Genomic DNA, 20,877 nt, shown 5'->3' with positions numbered 1-20,877 from the left:
TGTGGTCCCTAGACCCCATTGATTTCACCTCCTAAATCGTTTTTGCTTGAATCCATCTATCTAGCTATCTTAGTCTTTCTATTAGTTTTCATGATTCCATGCTTTTTCTGGTTTTCCTTCTATCCCAGTACAATGGCCTTTTCTTCTCATCCTTTTTTATTTGTACTACACCTTCTATTTTAGGGCTTCCCTGGTGGCTCAGACCAGGGAAAGCCTGGTCTGAGGCAGATTCCCATTGAGGCAGATTCAGGTAAATAATCTGCCTGCAATGTAGAAGACCTGGGTTCACTCCCTGGGTGGGGAAGATCTCCTGGAGAATGGAATGGCAACCCACTCCAGTGTTCTTTCCTGGAGAATTCCATGGACAGAGGAGCCTGGTGGGCTGCAGTGTGTGGGTTTGCAAAGAGTTGGACATGACTGAGTGACTACCACTTTGACTTTCACTTCTATTTAATCTAACTGCTGGAATATCCCAAGGTTTGGTCCTAAGACCCTTTGTTTTCTTCAGCTGTTACTTCCATTTCATTTCCTCTAGCATCAAACCTTATTCAGACCCATCTGCCATTGGTCACCAAATCTTTAGTCCCATTTTTGACATTTTTTTCTGAATTCCAGACTTATATACCCATCTTCTACTTGCCTTGCCACTTGAGTGATAGTCTAATAGGCATCTCATACTTAGCAGCATCCTTAGTTCTGTTAATAGTCTGTTCCCCAGGCTTTCCCATATTTCCTAGTAAGTGACTCAACCAAAAAACCAAGCAGTCATCCTTGATTCCTCTCTATCACACACACCCCGTTTTCTCTATCTATATAATCTCCAAGTCCTGCTAACTTCTCTGTTAATACTTAACTTGAATTTTTCCACCTCGTTCCTCTGCCATCACCCTACTCCAAGCCACTCTTTTGTCTGGCCTGGATTATGCAGTATCCCATGTTAATTCATTCTCTACACAGGATCTAGTGTGAGCTTTTACCTTGGTAACTTGGAACATGTTGATCCTCTGCTTAAACCCTCCAGTTAATGGTTTTCCATCCTTTATTGCCTCTTTGCTTACTACACTGTGAGCAACTTGCCTTCTTCCTGCTTCTTGAACACACTGAGCTTCTTCCTTCCTTTGGGCTTTGCTCTGGCTTTCTTTCTACTTAGAATACTTCCCTCAGATATGTTTCTCAGAAGTCAACTTATTATTCATGTCTTGACTTAATTATCACTTCTTCAGATTCCTTTCCTAATCCGCAATCTAGAGGCAGTTGCCACATAATCTTTAATGCCACAAACATCACCTATTTTAATTTCAGTATAGCATTTATCACCTAATATTTTCTTGTTTCTTTTCTGTCTCCACTTTCTAAAATATAAGCTCTGTGTGAGCAGAGACCTAATATATCCAGTATATTGCTGAATATATAGGACCTGGTATAGTGTCTAGTACACAGTAGATGCTTAATACATACTCATTGGGTAAATGAAGGACTTCTACGTTGTCAGTGTTTCTTACCGGAACTCTTGCAGTAAACTCCTGATTGTTCTCTCTGTTTTCATCCTGTATACTCCTGGTACAACAATGTTTATGAAACATAGATCTGATCAGAGTTCCTCTATATAAGTCATTCTGTGTAGAAATTCTGTTGTCTAAAGATCAAACTTAGAATGCCTTCTATGATTTTGTTCCTAGTTCCTTATTCTTTTTCAGTCTCATCCTCCAAATCTTCAATACTGCTTGCAGTTATGTTAAATCAGTGAATGCTGATCAGTGAATTCTGTTTCAGCTCTTTGCCTTGACACATGCTGTTCAGTTCAGTTCAGTTGCTCAGTGAGTTCAGTCGCTCAGTCGTGTCCGACTGTTTGCAACCCTATGAATCGCAGCATGCCAGGCCTCCCTGTCCATCACCATCTCCCAGAGTTCACTCAGACTCACGTCCATCGAGTCAGTGATGCCATCCAGCCATCTCATGCTTGGTCGTCCCCTTCTCCTCCTGCCCGCAATCCCTCCCAGCATCAGAGTCTTTTCCAATGAGTCAACTCTTCGCATGAGGTGGCCAAAGTACTAGAGCTTCAGCTTTACCATCATTCCTTCCAAAGAAATCCCAGGGTTGATCTCCATCAGAATGGACGGGTTGGATCTCCTTGCAGTCCAAGGGACTCTCAAGAGTCTTCTCCAACACCACAGTTCAAAAGTACTGCCTTAAATTTCTTTTTCTTTGATTAGCTGCTTAATGCCTTCTTATCATTCAGGATTGAAGTCAGAAGTCATCCTCTTTTGAATGCTTAACTTATCCTTCCCAAGCATGGTTAGAAACGTACACTTTCATATTTCTGCTATACCTGTCATGTAACTTCTTTTATTCTCTCACTGCAGTATTGTGTTATTTGTCTGTCTTTTGCCTGACTGAGCTATAAGCTCTTTGTGGGCAGGGACCATGCCACATTTATGCTTGTGTTCCCACCGCCTGCACAGTAACTGGTATATAGTAAATAATAAATGTTTGTGGAATCAAACCAAGGAGTCTTAGAATATCTATTAACTGAGATCTGAATTACTTCAAAATACTGACTCAGTTTTTTTTCTGGTAGAAGCAGGGAGAGTTGGAGGAAGAAGATGAGAATCTTCCTATACAAGAAGTATCCTTTGACCCAGAGAAAGCTCAGTGTTGCATAGTGGAAAATGGACAGATTTTAACTCATGGCAGTGGAGGAAAAGGATATGGATTGGCGTCAACTGGAGTAACTTCTGGGTGCTATCAGTGGAAGGTGCGTAGAATTCTAAGTAGTTATTAAAGACATTTTATCTTTTAGTCTTTTCCTCCTAGATTATTATTTTTTTTTCAAATGGAAAGACTATTAAAAAAATCATCTTATGTAAAAGTTCTAGTATTCTGTAATTTTTAACATAAATGGAAGCTCAATGAAGGATATACAAGAACTCTATTTTTTTTGTAACTCTTTCAAAAATTTTTTTAACGTATAGTTGAAAAATCACGGTCATCTCTTCCATGAGAAGTCACACAGTGCAGCCCCCAGCAATGAAAATAGAGCACATTAGAGACTGAGTGGCCGAGATCTTTACTGGATGCTAGTCACATACTCTGCCTGGCATATACTAAAATTTTAGATTCCTAGAGGGAAAGTAGCTTTTTAGCATAAACCATATTATCATACAGTCTAAGCACAAGAAGCCACCTTTATCAGTTAGGGAAACTGTGTATCAATGTGGCGAAGTATTTATCAGTCTAGTCCCCAGGTGCCAGCCAAGGACCAACAGTGTAAGCAGACATTTCTAAGGATAGCAGTCCTGTTGTGTTACTTCTTTTGATTGCACAGTCTATCTCCTTGGCTCTTGGCCACAGTGTTTTTACAATAAAATTAATGTTATTATCTGGTAGGACCTCAGACAGCAGGGTGAGACCAGCCTGTAGTATTGACTTCAGGGGTCTTAGACTTAGCCAGTTAAAATAAATCTTATTAATCAAAAATATCTATCTTAAAAAGTAATGTGGCTTTTTTATAAATTTAGCACAGCACAACTCTGGCCAGTCCAGGACTCAGAATAGGGCATGTACACAGAAAAATGTAATTCTAGAGGTTATATGTGGTATCCTTGGAGATGAAGAGTTTATAAGATGTACAGTAGTCAGGCAGAACAAGTTAACAGGACCCTGATGTGATCTCCTATCAGGGGGCCTCCCACCTTATTTTCTCATTGAGGTTTAAATAATTTAGTTGAGTTCTTGGTTTCAGAGGGACTATCTCTAAAGCCAGTTGGTTAAATAGTTCTGTTTGTCTGTGACATCATTTTATCTGCCTCAAGAGCATGGATGACATCTGGAGGTGTTCTGTGGAAATTCTAGGACCTGGAGTCATCCCCTGCTTCGTATAGCCTGTTAAGTATAATGGGAGGCTCAGAAGCCAGTTTGAATTTAAAGTGCTCAAAACCACCTTCTCAATAGCATGGCTTTCCCCCATTCTCCCCTCCCCCAGGAGGAGGAACAGTTGTGAAAAATGATGATCATTTATGCCATCTCTATTCTTCCACACTTCCTGGGGCCTGGGTTCCCTCCCCACCTTCCTTATTCTAAAATCAGTATTTCTCATTTAATAATTCTAACTTCACATTTTTTTTAATCATTTTTTATCTTCATCTAGCCCTTTTGTCCAGAAGGGTTAGAAGCAATAGGGACAAAAGAATTTTCACACACATACAAAAAAAATTTTTTTTAATAAAAACATTTTTATTCCTAACCACAAAGGTTAGGAATTGTCAGGACAAAATCCCAATTAAAAAATTGTTTTTCACACCATCTGCCTCTTCTATCCTAACCATTTATCCAGTGAGCAGCCTAGGAAAGATCCATCTTTTTCTGGGGAGAGCTTCATTTAATAATCTGTCTTACTAGGGCCTGTGTATCAGACATAGAATCAAGCTATCAGTCTGTTGTTGAAACTGACTAGTTCAAAAAGCTGAACAGAAAAAGTCAGTAGCAATAGGACATCCACAAGAAGAGGTCAAGAGTCCATCTGTTATAAGAGTGAACGAGAGGGATCATGTGCCCTGAAGTATGCCCTCCTCTAGCATTCAGGTTTCAGGAAGAATAGAAGTTAAGAATGTAATTGGTTTTTATGTCAGAAATAGAAAGCCAATCAGCAGCTCAAGTTAGATGACTATCAAAAGAACAAGCCCTCTCCCAGGGGCATATATAAGAATCTTGGACAGTCCAACTAGAATCCATGATGTTTTCATTTTATGGCTACACCAGCTAAATCTTCAACAGTCCCAACATTTGATTTTTGTTTGTTGGTCTGGTACCTACTTTTAGTTGAACACAACTCATGTTGAGTTGAAACAGCCCATAGTAGAGAGTATCAGGTTTTAACTTAGAGGCTGCTCCAAGCGATTGGAAGCTGTGAATTGAGGCTTCTATAATGAAACTAGCAACTTTTGGGGGTAGCAGTAAAACCTAAATGCTGTAGGATCAGACAGCTGCATTTAAAGTCTAAGTGACTAAGGTCTTTTTGCCTTCTTAAAGTATAGATTTGATTTACTTACTCGAAAATATTCATTGCAGGCTAGAAAATCATCAGACTCTAAGGGTCAGACATCTGATTTTACAGGAACTAATTGGCAACTAACAACTGTTTTTTAAAACTCTCAATGTATATTTCTATGTGGAGATTGCCAGTCTTTGTTTGCCTTTGTTCTTGTGGTTCTGATAGGCAAATATCATAACAAAAAATCATTATAGAGGCTTGTTTTGTTTCCATTACTCAAAGAATTTGAATTCCAATCTACCCACCAGGGACAAAAAGCAGGGAAGTTGTGTGCTAATATTTTTGGTCTCCCCAAAACTCACCTCAGGGACTTTTGAACTTTTTCTCTTGCCACCTGGAGGAGAGAGCAACTGCAAGCTTATTTTTATTCTTTGGCCCATCCAAAGCCCATGTTCGGGAATGTTTAGGCCCTTTCACTTCCCACCTAGTGAGGAAAACAACACATTTATGCTCTTTTCCCCTCACTTAACTAACAGGGCCGAAAGCAGCCAGGGAGCCAACTCTCCTGTGGTTGACTCTATTACTTTTGAATTCCATGGGTAACTTTTGTCTCTCACAATAGATAGCCACTCACCTGCTGTTTCATAAAGTGTAACCCCATAGGCATTAGAGTTTTCTCTTTCCCCAGTTCTCTCTTGTTCCCAAATATGTACTTATATTTTAATGATATAGAGTTGTTCTAATGAAGCTCATGTTGCCACTACTGTGTTGGAGATCCTGAAGATTACCCCTATGTTCAAAGATTTGTTAGAAGGACTCATAGGACTTAGTATATCATTGTATTCATGATGACTGGGGTTTTCTATAACAGGTGGTAAGGATATATAGCCAGATAATAAGAGGAAAAGACACGGGAAGCATCTACAGGAATACGTGTTCAGTCTTCCTTATGTTTTCTCCATGCCACGAAGGGTCACATGGACCACACACTTATCCCACCAAGAAAATACAGCAACATGTGTGTGATGTTTTAGGGAAGCCCATTAGAGACTTGGTTCCCAAGATTTTTACTGGAGACTGGTAATGAAGGTACCCTCTGCCTGACATGTGCTAAAAGTCCAGACTCCTAAAAGGAAAGTTCATGTTCACTGTAAACCACATTGTTTGTTCAAACATTCTTGTCCTGGTAAGCTGCTTGAATCATTTAGGGAATGTTTTGTAACAGTGTAGGAAACTGTTTACCAGTCGAGTTACCAGGTACTTGCTAAGGGGCCACTGTCATAAGCATGCCTTTTTAAAGAGAGCAGTCTAAAGCCTGCTATATTAACTTTTTTCTGAAAAGCGTGCTGTATTAACTCTTTTCTGAACAGAAGTATACATAAAAGTAATTAGAAATTTTGTATATAAAGAATTGAAGCTGTTCATTAAAAATTTTCTGGACTTGATGTACTTTCTCAACTTCATAATTAAGATATAAGTTAAAATTGTTTATTTCAAATAAATACTCAGGGGTTATATTCAAAGGTTATTCTACATGTACTACATGGTAAATATTAAATTTGCCTTAAAATTTTTAAAAATGATGAAATTGTTTCATTTTTGTGTTATTTTCACTTAAGCTAAAAATAAACTTACGTTCTCATAAATGTTTAATTCGTTCTTTATAAACGTATTCCTCAGTATTGCTTTATATGGTTAATGGTATATAAAAAAGTTTTTTTGAATGTTAGTGAACATTACCACTTGATTTTAGTTTTACATTGTGAAGGAAAACAGAGGTAATGAAGGCACGTGTGTTGGAGTTTCTCGTTGGCCAGTACACGACTTTAACCACCGTACTACCTCGGATATGTGGCTCTATCGGGCCTACAGTGGTAACCTCTATCACAACGGAGAGCAGACTCTGACATTATCCAGCTTTACTCAAGGAGATTTCATTACCTGTGTGTTGGACATGGAAGCCAGGACCATTTCCTTTGGGAAGAATGGAGAGGTACTGAAACTTATTCAAAGGCGTTGCTTGTTTTGTTTTCTTTTTTAAATTAGTTATCTATTTTATACATATTATCAGAGGTGTAAATATGTCAATTCCAACCTCCTAATTCTTCCCACCTCTACCCTTTCCTCCTTGGTATCCATACGTTTGTTCTCTACATCTGTGTTCCCATTTCTGCTTTGCATCTATACCACTTTTCTAGATTACATATATATGCATTAATGTGTGATATCTACTTTTCTCTTTCTGACTTCATTCTTTATGACAGTCTCTCGGTCCATCCATGTCTCTGCAAATAACCTTGTTTCGTGCTTTTTTATGGCCAAGTAATATTTCATGCGTATGTACCACATCTTCTTTATCCATTCTCCTGTTGATGAACATTTAGGTTACTGCCTTGTCCTGACTATTGCAGATACTGCTGCAGTGAACATTGGGGTTCATGTGTCTTTTTGTTTGTTTGAAATGTTTACTTTTAAGATAAGCAGAAAGAATAACAAAGTCATAAATTTGAAGGAAAGTAACCCATAGAGGAACCCCCATAACACTGAGTATATGCCTGATAGTGGGATTGCTGGGTCATACAGTAGTTCCAGGTTTGGTTTTTCAAGGAACCTCCATACTTTTCTCTATAGTGGCTGTATCAATTTATATTTACACTAGCAGTGTATGAGGTTCTCTTTTCTCTATACCCTCTCCAGCATTTTTTTTCTTCCAGGGTCTCAGCTTTCTCATGTATTCTGTTTTCTTATTTTTAATTGGACGATAATTGCTTTACAATGTTGTGTTGGTTTTTGCCAGATAGCAACATGAATCAGCCATAAATATACATATATCCCCTTCCTCTTGAACCTGCCTCCCATCTCCCACCCCATCCTATCCCTCAGGTTCCAGGATTTGTTGTTTGTAGATTTTTGATGATGGCCATTCTGACCAGTGTGAGGTGATACCTCATTGTAGTTTTGATTTGTGTTTCTTTAATAGTTAGTGATGTTGGGCATCTTTTCATGTATTTGTTGGCTATCTGTATGTCTTCTTTAGAAAAATGCCTATTTAGATCTTCTGCCCATTTTTTTTTTCCTGAACTCCTTTTTGTTTTTTTAATTTTTACACTGTTGTGTTGGTTTCTGACATACAGTGTGAATGAGCCATAATTATACTTACATCCCCTCCCTCTCCTCACCCCATTCCATCCCTCCAGGTCATCACAGAATGCCAGATTGCTTCTGCCCATTTTTTTATTTTTATTTTTTATATTGAGCTGCATACCCTGTTTGTATATTTTGGAGATTAATCCTTTGTCAGTTGCTTCATTTGCAAATATTTTCTCCCCTTCTGAGGGCTGTCTTTTGGCTTGTGTTTATGGTTTCCTTTACTGTGGAAAAACTTTTAATTAGGTCCCATTTGTTTATTTTATTTTCATTAATCTAGGAATTGGACCAAAAAGGATCTTGCTGTGATTTATGTCATGGAGTTTTCCTTTTTACTTATCCTTGACTCAGTTAGTGCTAGCTATTCATTTACAGATTATTTGCTCTTCTCTGCTTTTTCTCTAATCCTTTTGGTTCTTATAATATTTATCAGCACCAAAAAAAAAAAAGACAAAGACAATAGTAAAATCCCAATAAGACAGTTGTAACAGAGGAACAAATTAAGATCATTTATTACATGTGGAATTTCCTTAGTTAGTAAGGATAATTGAGATTTGAATCTAGTAACTTACTGTGTCTCGTAAGAGCTTTGAATCTTGATATGTATTGGATATTATCAGTTTTAAAACATATTTTTGTTTCCTTTTTTTCCCATCACCTGTGCCACACTATAGGAACCCAAATTAGCTTTTGAAGATGTGGATGCAGCGGAGTTGTACCCATGCGTAATGTTCTATAGTAGCAACCCAGGGGAAAAGGTAATGAAACCTCAGACCTTCATAATTAAGCATGAAGAATATTTGTTATTTTTTATTAATATTTTTGTTAACATCATACAGAGTTTATAGGTACAAGAAGCTATTTCTACCATTAGAAGTACATTCTCAGGTAAATTTACTCTTCCAGAAGAAGGTTAGATTATTTTTTTAAATTACCTTTACTCTTTTTTTAGGGACTATTTTGATATTCTGATAATTCGAATATAGTGAATCAACTTTCAAACATATCTGGGATTATAGGAATTACAGGAAATAGTTTAGGGATAATCTGGTTCATTGGCAGTTGTGCCTATGAGAGAGGAATCTAAAAATAACCTCAGTGTAGTCAGATACTATTCTGTGAATAATGGAAGTTTCAGTTATAATGGGGAAGCTGCCTTTCATTCATTCCTCTGAGGGTTTTCAGACCCTGTAGATGGTGTAAATTTGAACCCTAAGTCCTCAGAACAGTATTAAAGTGATATCCTCTCACTAAAACCTTTTTTCCTCCTAATCTAAAACCCACACAGAGAGAAACTTCTTCGTGGTCTCGCTGTGAGGATTGATTTGTTTTCTACCCCATCCTTTTAGTTAAGGATATAATATAGCCTAGGTTTGCTCTCCAGAATTTCTAGTTATTTTTTAGTAGGAAGATGTCAAGCTATCTCACATATTGTACATCTGTGATGAAAATGCTAAATTTGGTAAATTCTAACCATGAAAGTATAATTTATTCTGGCCTTTTAAATATATTTAAAAAAAATTTTCAAGGAGGTATAATTTCAAGCTAACTACTCATGAGATAGTGGAACTGCTTCTTGAACCAGGTGGCCAACAAAACTGAATTGGAAATGAAATAAACAGGCACCCCAGTACCTCCTTTTTATCCCTTTTCCTGGTGATATTCTTGCAGCCCAGAGCAGGTTCTTAGTATGTTCTGGTTAGAATGATGGCCTATTGTTCCGTAACATCTGTGAAGCTTGAAGGGATTAATTTAACCTTAGGTAGCTTTTATATCAATCAGTTTCTTCTACCCAGAAGCGTTGTCTGACTTCAGAATCTGATAGCAACAGTACTAATAATAGTTAATATTTTTTTTAATATTTACTGTGTGTCTGGCACACAGCAAAGTGCTGATAAGCATTTTATGTGCATAGTCTAATCTTTAATATAGTAAGAGATAGATATAGGTATTAGTGTCAGATTTTTTTTTCAGATGAGAAAGCTGAGGTTTAGAGAGATTAAATAATTTCTGAAGATTACACAGAGTTAAGATTTGAACCCAGGTCTTCTCTTCTTTTAACCTCTATGTCTTATTTGAAATGTGTGACCAATTTTATAATCTTGTGAGTTTATCTTTGTACCTCTGAAACAATATAAGATGGTCCCAGGACTCATTATTATTCTGGAGTCTTAAGGATTAGAGTGAAATCAAGACTTTTGGAGTAGGGACTAAGGCTTCCCTGATAGCTCAGATGGTAAAGAATCCGCCTGCAGTGTGGAAGACCTGGGTTCGATCCCTGGGTTGGGAAGATCCTCTGAAGGAGGGCATGGCAACCCACTCCAGTATTCTTGCCTGAAGAATCCCCACGGACAGAGGAGCTACAGTTCATGGGGTCACAGAGTTGGACACGCCTGAGCGAATAAGCACAGCACAGCAAATTAAATCACATACACCTTGGTCTGTACCTGTCTTTTGAGTGACCACAACAGCACTCCTACTCACAGGCTGCAGAAGGTTTAAATGACAGGGTAACTTATTTCTTAGGACCATACTGCTACTGACTTTAGTAAAGCTGTAATAACTTGCTCATTCCTTATTGAGGGCCAGTAGTACAATACGCATATATCAGGAGACCAAATACTAGTTCCACATTGGATTACATGTGCTGGATTTATAGTTTTGTGATTTATAGAATTAATAGTTTAGGATAACTGTTAATAATCACACATTTGCCACCCTCTTTTCTATAGGTGAAAATTTGTGATATGCAGATGCGTGGCACACCACGAGACCTCCTTCCAGGGGATCCTATTTGTAGTCCAGTAGCTGCAGTGCTGGCAGAGGCCACTATTCAGCTTATTCGTATCCTTCATCGAACAGACCGTTGGACTTACTGCATTAACAAAAAAATGATGGAAAGGCTACACAAAATTAAGATATGTATTAAAGAATCAGGTCAGAAGCTAAAGAAAAGCCGCTCGGTTCAAAGCCGAGAGGAAAATGAAATGAGAGAAGAAAAGGAAAACAAAGAGGAAGAGAAGGGTAAACACAGTAGGCATGGCCTTGCTGACCTGTCAGAACCGCAGCTGAGGACCCTTTGCATAGAGGTGTGGCCTGTGCTGGCAGTGATAGGAGGAGTTGATGCTGGTCTTAGAGTTGGAGGTCGGTGTGTTCACAAGCAAACTGGGCGCCATGCCACGCTGCTGGGAGTGGTCAAAGAGGGCAGCACGTCTGCCAAAGTCCAATGGGATGAAGCAGAAATTACCATCAGGTATGATTCGTTGAGTTACACTGTTAGCAAATGAATATTTATTGGTGAAATGTGCTATTGCCTATGGACAGTGAGTAATTATGTATTTTAGGTGAGCTGCCAATTAACTTTTTAAAATAATATCTTTCGTACATCTGGGTATGAGTACTATTGATTTCCTAAAGGGCTATTTCCCAAACTTGTGTTCCTTGGAATACTAGTAGTTTGTAAAATATATAGTTTTTAGTTTGTTTTGTGAAAAAAAAAATGGTAAGCTCAGTAGTTTAAATAGGATCCTTCTGTCTATTTTTCATTTAACTTCCTGCTTTTTAATCATTTCCATTACACATTGGGACACAAAAAAAGCCAGACAGCAGATCTCTTAGTTCCATTTTATATAGGAAGGCTTTGATTGTAGGATGGTAACATTTGAGTGACTAAAATTAGGTTTTGTATTATCTGTTATTTTTAAATATTCTTGCTTTTTTTTAAAGCATATATTTCTATACCTTCAGTGTGCAACATTTTTGATAGGTATGAAAATTACATTTATTTGGCACAAATTGTGTGCTTAAAAGCATTTAGATGTGTTTGGAATCAGGTAGAATTTGTGTGAAATAGAAACTTCATATATTTAAAGGAAGTATGTTAAGTATTTCAGTCAATAAGGGGACTTACTTAACTAATGACTGCATAATTGTATCATTTGAAAACACAGATTATTGATGATATTATGTAACTGTTCCATTATACTGCTTAAAGTGATTCCGTTATTTGTATGACATGGGACAATATAAAAAACAATGTTTCTTCAGTATTTTCTGGAGGTGGTACTGTTATGTAATGTAATGATAGCTATGGACCCTCTCAGCTGAAATATAAACACGTGAGTTTACACACAATTTCAGGAATTAATGGACTCCAAGCTAAGAAAACAATGAAAATTTTACTTGTGAAAGTATCTACCTTTTCTTTAATTCTTTGCCTTGTTTTGGAAAGGATTTATGATGCCTTACTAAGATGCAAACAATAAAGCAAAATGATTAAATTAAAACAAATATTAATAAGAAAAATGACCCAAAGAGAAAATAAGAGTAGGTTAAGCTGGAACCAAAATTTAGGTTAATAGAACAAATGTATGCCACCAAACTTTGTGTAATTGCTAAAGCTTAAATAGCCACAAGCTTTCTTTCAGGTATATCAGTGACTGCTTTCACACAATGATGTCAGGGTTGAAAAGTTGCAACAGAGGCTATGTGGCCTCCAAGTCCTAAAATATTTACTATTAGGCTCTTTATAGAAATTTTGCTAGTCCCTGACTTAGGTCATATAATAATGAATATTCATATTTGAAGGCACAGGAACATCTCATTGCTTTTGTGTTTAACATCACATCTCCCCATTTTTCTCATAATAGATTCATTTTTCTGTTTGTAATGAGTTCTCTAGTTTGTGTAGTTTATTCTCTGTTTTGATACATCTTATTTTGTCTACATTATTTTCTATACCTTCCTCTCGTCTATCCCTCACTTGCTTCTTCCTGTGTCATTCTGATCTTTATTAAAGCTTCCCAACTTTTTGGTCGCCTAGTGATACTCCATTGTATAATCTGGAACCCTGTGAACCACTTCCTTTTGACGTGGCACGATTTCGAGGCCTGACAGCTTCTGTGTTGCTGGACCTCACATATCTGACTGGCATTCATGAAGACATGGGCAAACAGAGCACGAAGCGACACGAAAAGAAACACCGACATGAATCTGAGGAGAAAGGGGACATTGAACAGAAAATTGAGAGTGAATCTGCTTTAGATACACGAACGGGCTTAACATCTGATGATGTTAAGGGTACCACAAGCTCCAAATCAGAAAACGAAATAGCTTCATTTTCTTTAGATTCAGCAGTGCCAGGTGTGGAATCCCAACATCAGATAACGGAAGGAAAAAGAAAAAATCACGAACACATGTCCAAAAACCATGACATAGCCCAGTCAGAAATCAGAGCAGTCCAGCTGTCCTATCTCTACCTCGGTGCTATGAAATCACTCAGTGCTCTTCTTGGCTGTAGTAAATATGCTGAACTGTTGCTGATACCAAAAGTTCTGGCTGAAAATGGCCACAACTCAGACTGTGCGAGCTCTCCAGTTGTTCATGAAGACGTGGAGATGCGTGCAGCCCTTCAGTTTTTGATGCGCCACATGGTGAAGCGAGCGGTCATGCGGTCACCCATAAAGAGAGCACTGGGATTAGCAGATCTGGAACGAGCTCAAGCCATGATCTATAAATTAGTGGTCCATGGGCTTTTGGAAGACCAATTTGGGGGCAAAATTAAGCAAGGTAAGTTACCTGATTTTCAAAAAATTTTTGCTTTGTGCTGTTGAAGTTACTCATAATTGTCAGAAGTGATATATTCTGTAAGTGATTTATAAATTTTTTTGGCCGAATAGTTTTCACAGTGTTTTTTCCTTTGCAAGGCAGACAGTTCCTTTCTTCTTCTTTATATTAATAACCATCTGTCTACAGGCATACCTCTTTTTATTGCTCTCTGCAGATACTGCATTTTTTACACATTGAAGATTTGTGGCAACTCTGGGTTAGGCAAGTCTTTCAGTGCCATTTTCCAACAGCGTTTGCTTGCTTTGTGTCTCTGTCACATTCTGTTAATTTTCACAGCATTTCAAACTTTTTCATCATTATTGTATTTCTTATGGTGATCTGTGGTCAGTGATGTTTGATGTTGCTACTGTGATTTGCTGAAGGCTTAGGTGATGGTTAGCATTTTTTAACATTGAAGGATTTTTTAGTTAAGGTATGTACGTTGGTTTTTGTTTTTTAAACATAATTCTGTTGCACACTCTAATAGACTATAGTGTAAACATAATTTTTTCTGCACTGGGAAATCAAAAAGTCACTTTATTGCAGTAATCTGGAACCAAACCTGCAGTATCTCCAAGGTGTGCCTATACCTATTTTTTTATTTTTAACTTATGGAAGTATTGAAACTTAATAATTATTACATTTTGTAAAACTGAAATTTAACTCATGCCACAAAAGGTACTCACGTATTTATTGATCTGATTCAATATATATATATTATTCTGATAACTTTCAGAGATATTTTAAAGGATTTTCTAAAAGTTCTACTTTCACAGGCTGTATATTATGTGTAAAAATCCTTGTTTATCTTTTATCCTCACCTTTGGGGATAATAAGAATTCTGAGAATAAAAGTGAAATTCATTCAGTAAATATTTATTGAGTACCTACAGTGTGCTAGGTACCCTTCTGGATTTTGGGGAGTAAACAGTGAACAAAACAAAGTCACCTACCTTCATGGTGCTTCCTTTTTTTCCCCTTCCTTCCCTCCCACTTCCTCTTCTTTTTCGTTTTCCCTTATTCCCCTCTTGCTTCTTTAGTCTAGGCAGTAAATAGGCAGAGAGAGGTGTATGGTGCCTATAAACAGGTGTTCTTAAGATCATGATTATGAGAAGTAGCTGGTCACTTCACAAACCAAATAGAATTAGCTAGCTATTTGTAACAGCTGCTATCTTATGTTTATTTGTAAGTTCCCTTACCAGATAAGAAAAAATTGCAAATGCTTTGACATTTTAACATAAGAGAAAAAAAAAAAAACCCTTAAGAGTAGTTTACTTTGTAAGGCATTGTCCTTTTTTAGAACTTGGGAGTTTCTGTCTAGGTTTTTGTTCTTAAGGTATTTACATATCTTCTTCTTTGTTGTTTGAAGACTAAAGATAGACATCAAAATCAAACTGCTAAGGAAACAGTTTTAATGATCCTTAGAGAACCTCTGGTTAAATCTTGCAATAAGTGAAAGAGTACCTTCTCTCAAGTAAGAAATGAGTAATTACAAGAGCTTGTTACATTATTGTCTGTAGAGGCGATAATCAGTTCAGTTCAGTCACTTAGTTGTGTCTGACTCTTTGTGACCCGATGGACTGCAGCATGCCAGGCCTCCCTGTCCATCACCAACTCCCGGAACTTGCTCAAACTCATGTCCATTGAGTCGGTGATGCCATCCAACCATCTCATCCTCTGTTGTCCCTTTCTCCTGCCTTCAGTCTTTTCCAGCATCTGGATCTTTTCCAGTGAGTCAGTTCTTTGCATCAGGTGGCCAAAGTATTGGAGCTTCAGCTTCAGCATCAGTGCTTGCAATGACTGTTCAGGACTGATTTCCTTTAGGATGAACTGGTTTGATCTCCTTGCAGTCCAAAGGACTCTCAAGAGTCTTCTCCAACACCACAGTTCAAAAGCATCAATTCTTCGGTGCTCAGCTTTCTTTATAGTCCAACTCTCACATCCCTACATGACTACTGGCCATACCTTTGACTAGACAGACCTTTTTCGGCAAAGTAATGTCAGCAAAGAGGCTGTAATAACTAGACAATGATGAATGTATGTTCAGTCGTGTCTGATTCTTTGTGGCACCATGGACTATTGCCCGTCAGGCCCCTCTGTCCATGCAATTTTCCAGGTACGAATACTGGAGTGCGATGCCACTTCCTACTCCAGGGGATCTTCCTGACCCAGGGATCGAACCTGGGTCTCTTGCATCTCCTGCATTGACAGGTGGATTCTTTACCACTGAGCTACCTGTAAATCCCCACAATAGTGAATATAAGGATGTATATAGAAGAACATTTTTTTCTGTAAATCCTTCACAGAAATTGATACTTATGAAATATACTTAGAAACTTTCCAAATTAAAAGTTTCCCATTTCCTTATCACTTAAAAAAAAAATTCTACTACTGTCTAACTATAACCTTGGTTTATAGAGATTGATCAACAAGCTGAAGAAAGTGACCAAGCCCAACAGGCACAGACCCCAGTTACCACCAGCCCATCAGCCTCAAGTACAACTTCCTTTATGAGCAGCTCACTGGAGGACACCACAACTGCCACGACTCCAGTCACTGACACAGAAACAGTGCCTGCATCTGAGTCCCCAGGGGTGATGCCCCTTAGTCTTCTCAGGTAGGGAAGTTGACCTTTAATATCTGCTGTATTGATGCCTGTGATTCTAAACTCATGATTGTTTTCTTATGAAGAATGTGCCCAACTAGGGCTAGAGGGAACCTAGGGTCATACAGTCAAATTCATTTTACTGAGGTTGGAAATGCCCCCTCAGAAGTTTAATAACTTGCTTGAAGTCTCACAGCCAGTTAGTGGTGGTCCCAGATCTAATCAACAGTGCCACTGAGAATCAGGTACTGTAGTACTCTATCTCCTTATAATATGGTTGTTTTTTTTGGGGGGGGGCTAGGCTTTTGAATTTTTTTTTCCTTTAAAAGTATATACTGTGTTTTGAATATTAGAGTCTCAAGAAAGAGCTTAACTCCAGGAAAATAATTTTCTTTTCTCAGATATTTTCCTTTTAAGCATAATTCTTTAAGTGTACTTTTATTCTTTCTGAAAAGATCAACCAAATCTGTTCTTCACATGAAAGAGCATGTCTTATGATGCTTCTTCAGCCAAACCTATTTCGTGGACTCGTAAATTCCCAAGAATGTTTGTTTCTTTTTTTGCTTCAGTTTGCCAGAGGTTTAGACAAAATGAAAACCTTTTTTTTTTTTCATCTTTTCCAAATGAAAATCCTTGGAGAGAGACTGTTTTGTGACCCCTTCTAACTAGGGCTTAAGTGAAATTAAGGGAAGCAGAATGATTATTTTCCCTTTTTCTTATTTCTTTTCCCCCTTCCCTTAATTGACAGCTCATTATTTCCAGTGTGTAGACTGACATCTTAAGAGAGTAGGAGAGTGGTTGTTATTGTATTGATGGTAAAACTTCATTGTACTCAAGAGCCATCTGGGAGGCTTTCTAAAGCTCTGGGGCTGTATCTCCCAGCAAGTCACATTCAGTAGGTCCACTGTGGTGCCTAGTTTGCGTTTGAATTAAGTCCCCTGATTCTGATGCAGTGAGCTTCAGCTCACAGAATAAGAATTATTGTTCTCATTTTAGGCAGGAGTGCTAATCCTAGTAGCTATACCAGTGGCCAATCCCCACACATTGCTACCTGTTAGTCTCTCTTCAGTAACACAGTGCTAGGAGTTAACTTCTGTTTGAGAAAGGAGGAAAAGAAGAGTGATAGGCTATTTTAATATGTGTTTTAATCCTTCTGGCAATTACAGAATTCAAGGCATCAACAGAGGATCAGTAGCACTGTAACTCTTTGTTGCCCATAAACTCCATAGGCATGGAATTCAATGGTAAAATAATGCTCCCTTGCCCCCAGAGGCCTTCACCAGACCTGTGGCTCCTTCTTTCCTTTTAGTCTGCATTTACCTCATATTGGCTGGGACTGTGTTAGTAGAGTTGCAGTTGTCTCGCCTGGCTCACCATCATTTAACATGAGAAAAATCAGGGAACAACTGCCCTCATCATATCATAGTTACTTGACTGGGTTGACAGTGCTTTTTTGGTGCTTAAAAAGTTGTCATTAGTTCTGTTCGGCAAATCTAAAGAGCAGTCAGTGAGTGAGGATCTTCCTGGACTTTATTCTTTAGCTAGTGTCTGCCTTCTTAGCCTGAGAGGGGTTACTTCTCCTGTACTTTCACCCCTCTGCACTGCTGACATTCATATACTGTTTTTCATTTGTGTTGTGTGACCAGGCACTTATCTTTTGCTTCCATAACTTACCTGTAGACTATTACTTTGAATCCATGTGACTACTTTCATGGCTAGCTAGTAAATGTATATATCTGAAGTAACTGTAAGTTATCTCTCTTTAAAAGTCTTTATTGTCTAACTACAATATGCCTATCAAAATACCCCTGTCATCTTGGTATTGTAATTGAAGGAAAGCTCCACGAAGGCAGAGATTTTTTTAAAATGTATTTTGCTGATTTCTGTATTCTCCCTACTTGTCATGTCACTTTCATTTTGCTTGAACAAATGAAAAGGTATTACTACTTTTATAGTAAAAGCATCCTATGAGATAATGATTTTTAAAACTGCAGAATCTAATCTCCCTCTCCCCAGTTAAACAGTAGCCAACTTGTGTCGTTTTTCCAGGTTGCGTATTTCTATAAGGAGATTGGTATGTATATATTATTTTCTAATTGGATTTCTATACTAACCATTGTTGTTGCCTTAAAGGCAAATGTTCTCTAGTTACCCAACTACCACTGTGCTTCCCACACGCCGTGCACAGACTCCTCCAATATCATCGTTACCAACCTCTCCTTCTGATGAAGTAGGAAGAAGGCAAAGCTTAACTTCTCCTGATTCCCAGTCAGCAAGGCCAGCCAACCGCACAGGTGCGTGTGCTGTCATGCACTTTGACACCCAGACCTTGGCATTCCATATGGGACTTGATTATGTGGGCATTGTGTTTTGTCTTCACTGAAACAGTGACTTTTTTAACTTTTTGTTTTGTATTGGGGTATAGCTGATTAACAATGTTGTGGTAGTTTCAGGTGAACAATGAAGGGACTCAGCCATACATATACATATATCCATTCTCCCCCAAACCCTTCTCCCATCCAGGCTGCCACATAGCATTGAGCAGAGTTCCATGTACTATACAGTAGATCCTTGTTGGTTATCTTTTTTTTTTTTAATTTATTTTTTATTGAAGGATAATTGCTTTACAGAATTTTGTTGTTTTCTACAAACGTTAACATGAAGCAGCCATAGTATACATTTGTCCCCTCCCTTTTTGAAGCCCCCCTCTCCCATCTCCCTCCCCTTCCTACCCCTCTAGGTTGATACGGAGCCCCTGTTTGAGTTTCCTGAGCCACACAGCAAATTCCCATTGGCTCTCTATTTTACATATGGTAATGTAAGTTTCCGTGTTACTCTTGGCATACTTCTTACCCTCTCCTCCCTTCTCCCCATGTCCATAAGTCTATTCTCTATGTCTGTTTCTCCATTGCTGCCCTGTGAACAAATTCTTCAGTACCATTTTTCTAGATTCCATATATATGTGTCAGAATATGATAGTTCTCTTTCTTTTTCTGACTGAGGTCCTACTCTGTAGATCAGCACATCAGGCACTTAAAGGGGCATGCTGGGTGGGGTCCTACTCTGTAGTTCTGTGCATCAGGTACTTAAAGGGCCATGCTGGGTGGGGTCCTACTCTGTAGTTCAGTGCATCAGGCATTTAGTGGGCCAACCTTTCTGTTGTTCAGCTGCCCGTGCTGGCGTGAGGGGGGAAAGAGGCTATGGTGATGGCTCCATCCCCTACACGTGACTCAGCAGTATCGCCTTACTTCCATGGCAGCCCAGCTTTGCTCCACAGGCAATTCCCACCACAATCTCCTCCCTCAACTCTCCTCGATCCATCTCTCCGTAATCAATAGCAGCCCTCACCCTGGCATTCGTGCACAATCCCTAAACTCCAGCTCCCAGCCTCCATGCCTTCCAGGGGATTTGCATCCCTATCCTGGTTATGTATGGCTGCGGCAAGGACTGTCTGATTCTCATTCCATTTAGGCTGCCACAGATGAGCTGTTTGACTCTCAGCCTTAGATGTTTCTTCTCTGACTCAGACAATTGCCCAATGTGGGGATGGGACCCCTGCTTCAGTTTTCCTACCCGCTGAGGGCAGGTCCAGTCCTACTAACACTCCTGTTTCTCCCCCCTAGTTTCTTCAACCTACTGAGTTTTGCGTGGTTCTATATATTCTTTTCAGCTGGTCAGGTTCTCCCATCTGTTTTCAGCTGGTGTTCTGCGTGCTCTTCTATGTCTGAAGGTACATTCCTGATGTATCTGTGGAGAGAGATGTAGTCCAAATCCACCTACTCCTCTGCCATCTTGTTCTCCAAGTTAGTTATCCATTTTAAATATAGCAGTGTGTATGTGACATCCCAAACTCTCTAACTTGTCCCTTCCTCTTGGTGGCAACTTTAAGTTCATTTTCTAAGTCTTTGAGTCTCTTGATCATGGCATCTGGTCCCATCACTTCATGGGAAATAGATGGGGAAACAGTGGAAACAGTGTCAGCCTTTATTTTGGGGGGCTCCAAAATCACGGCAGATGGTGACTGCAGCCATGAAATTGAAAGACGCTTACTCCTTGGAAGAAAAGCTATGACCAACCTAGATAGTATATTCAAAAGCAGAGATATTACTTTGCCGACTATGGTCCGTCTAGTCAAGGCTATGGTTTTTCCTGTGGTCATGTATGGATGTGAGAGTTGGACTGTGAAGAAGGCTGAGCGCCGAAGAATTGATGCTTTTGAACTGTGGTATTGGAGAAGACTCTTGAGAGTCCCTTGGGCTGCAAGGAGATCCAACCAGTCCATTCTGATGGAGATCAACCCTGGGATTTCTTTGGAAGGAATGATGGTAAAGCTGAAGCTCCAGTACTTTGGCCACCTCATGCGAAGAATTGACTTATTGGAAAAGACTCTGATGCTGGGAGGGATTGGGGGCAGGAGGGGAAGGGGACGACCGAGGATGAGATGGCTGGATGGCATCACGGACTCGATGGACGTGAGTCTGAGTGAACTCCGGGAGATGGTGATGGACACGGAGGCCTGGCGTGCTGCA

At 38.9% G+C, this 20,877-nt stretch overlaps 1 protein-coding gene across 8 annotated transcripts in view; it reads left to right on the top strand.

Moving 5' to 3' along the window:
• Window positions 1-20,877, top strand: part of HERC1 (HECT and RLD domain containing E3 ubiquitin protein ligase family member 1) — a 208,938-nt gene that overhangs the window by 131,898 nt on the left and 56,163 nt on the right. For 6 of the 8 annotated variants that reach the window (XM_018054328.1, XM_018054325.1, XM_018054324.1 and 3 more), the window contains exons 34-40: window positions 2,579-2,755; window positions 6,744-6,983; window positions 8,812-8,895; window positions 10,870-11,390; window positions 12,936-13,705; window positions 16,162-16,360; window positions 18,482-18,642. In XM_018054328.1, coding sequence (XP_017909817.1) covers window positions 2,579-2,755; window positions 6,744-6,983; window positions 8,812-8,895; window positions 10,870-11,390; window positions 12,936-13,705; window positions 16,162-16,360; window positions 18,482-18,642 — 2,152 coding nt within the window. The remainder of the gene's footprint in view (window positions 1-2,578; window positions 2,756-6,743; window positions 6,984-8,811; window positions 8,896-10,869; window positions 11,391-12,935; window positions 13,706-16,161; window positions 16,361-18,481; window positions 18,643-20,877) is intronic. The other 2 variants (XM_018054326.1, XM_018054327.1) reach the window with 2 other exon arrangements.

The sequence above is a fragment of the Capra hircus genome, chromosome 10 (genome assembly GCF_001704415.2).
Source record: "Capra hircus breed San Clemente chromosome 10, ASM170441v1, whole genome shotgun sequence".
Classification (NCBI taxonomy): Eukaryota; Metazoa; Chordata; class Mammalia; order Artiodactyla; family Bovidae; genus Capra; species Capra hircus.
The sequence above is the reverse complement of the archived record's forward strand: the minus strand, read 5'-3'. Positions and strand labels throughout refer to the sequence as shown.